The following is a 1,433-nucleotide window of genomic DNA, read 5'->3' as shown; positions in this document are numbered from 1 at the left end:
ATCAAAATAAAAGTTCCCCAAAATAAATATACAGTAACAAGTATTTACAAAGAAAAAGTGAAGTGGATTATTGGTGAAATATAAATATGATAAATGAATAGGCCTACATCGGATACAATTGCACATCAATTGTTATTGCACAACTAGTCCGTTTTTTGTTGTATGGGGGGTCTACCAGGGGCCATGCTGGTTATAAAGTCTGACCGCTGCAGGAAGGAAGGACCTGCGGTGTCCTAACCCCTAGCAGTCTGATGGCTACAGGCCCAAAGGAGTTCCCCAGCTGTTAGTGCTGTGCCGAGGTGGGATGAGTCTGTGGCTGAACGTACTCCTCATCTTCACTAGCTCTGCACGGAGGGGGGGTTATCCAGGTTCCTCCTCGAGAGGTTTGTTTACATTTATTTTAAAAACCACAGAAGAAGAGGAGGGGGGTCACGTGATTACAGAGAGCAGCTGATGAGAAGAGCTGCACGCGGAGGTGAGTCTCACGGAAGATCATGAATGGATCCTCTCAGAGTCTCGCGGCTGTTACCTGTGCAGATGAGCCGCTCACACAGCGCGAGCTCTCTGCACAGAGCCGCATGCTGCCTCTGGAAACTCCACGCAGGTTTGTTGATAACGCAGAACGAGAGTCACGTGGGGGCACCTGCACAGGTGTCTGTTTGAAATGAGTGCTTCAGTCTCTCACGGTCTGTCTGTCCGTCTGTATGTCCGTCTGTTTGTATGTCTGTGAGACAGGATCTAATAAAGACCAATAACCTGAAACTACAGAAGCGCTAAAAGAGAGCATCATGGGAAGATATTCACTCTTGCTTCATGTGAAGTGTAGGCAGTTTGTTTTGAAAGGTTAGCAGCTTAACCATAGACTGTATATATTGAGCTTAACCGAAGTTATGATGTGCTACAACAGGAAGTGTGGAGCAGCCCTTCAGAATAAGAGCGTGATGGGGGAGCGACAGCTGGTGGAGGAGGTTCTGTCTCTGTGTCTGCAGAGGATCTCTGTGGAGGAGAGCGTGATGAGCAGCGAGCAAGGTGACAACAAATATATATATATATATATATATATATATGTGTGTGTGTGTGTAATAGTAAGTCTGGGGGTCCGGGGGCTGGGGTCAGGGTATATACAGTAAATGTGATGTTGTTATAGAGCTGGTCTCGGTGGTCCGGGGGCTAGAGGGGGGCCGGCGGCGCTGGCTGCAGGCGGAGCTGGAGCTCAGGAAGTACAAAGAGCTGCTGGTGAAGAGCGACGTGGGGAAGGCGGCTCTGGAGGTGAAACTGAAACACACTCGGAACCAGCTGGACGTGGAGATGAAGAAACGGTACAAGATCGAGGGGGACTACCACTACCTGGTGAGGACACCAGGCACACGTTTCTCCCATGATGCAGTGGGGTGTTTCTCCAATGATGCAGTGGGGTGTTTCTCCCATGCAGT

General features: G+C 49.2%; 1 protein-coding gene across 4 annotated transcripts in view; it reads left to right on the top strand.

Annotated features, from left to right (window-relative positions):
* Nucleotides 1-442: 442 nt before the first annotated feature.
* si:ch1073-416j23.1 (rac GTPase-activating protein 1) overlaps nucleotides 443-1,433 on the top strand; it is a 29,562-nt gene continuing 28,571 nt past the window's right edge. For 2 of the 4 annotated variants that reach the window (XM_063893525.1, XM_063893524.1), the window contains exons 1-3: nucleotides 457-604; nucleotides 908-1,029; nucleotides 1,148-1,350. In XM_063893525.1, coding sequence (XP_063749595.1) covers nucleotides 495-604; nucleotides 908-1,029; nucleotides 1,148-1,350 — 435 coding nt within the window. In that variant the 5' untranslated portion in view covers nucleotides 457-494. Of the gene's footprint in view, nucleotides 605-724; nucleotides 823-907; nucleotides 1,030-1,147; nucleotides 1,351-1,433 lie in introns of those variants that run through there. The other 2 variants (XM_063893527.1, XM_063893526.1) reach the window with 2 other exon arrangements.

Source organism: Eleginops maclovinus, chromosome 10, assembly GCF_036324505.1.
Source record: "Eleginops maclovinus isolate JMC-PN-2008 ecotype Puerto Natales chromosome 10, JC_Emac_rtc_rv5, whole genome shotgun sequence".
Classification (NCBI taxonomy): Eukaryota; Metazoa; Chordata; class Actinopteri; order Perciformes; family Eleginopidae; genus Eleginops; species Eleginops maclovinus.
This window is presented reverse-complemented; position numbering and strand designations above follow the sequence as displayed.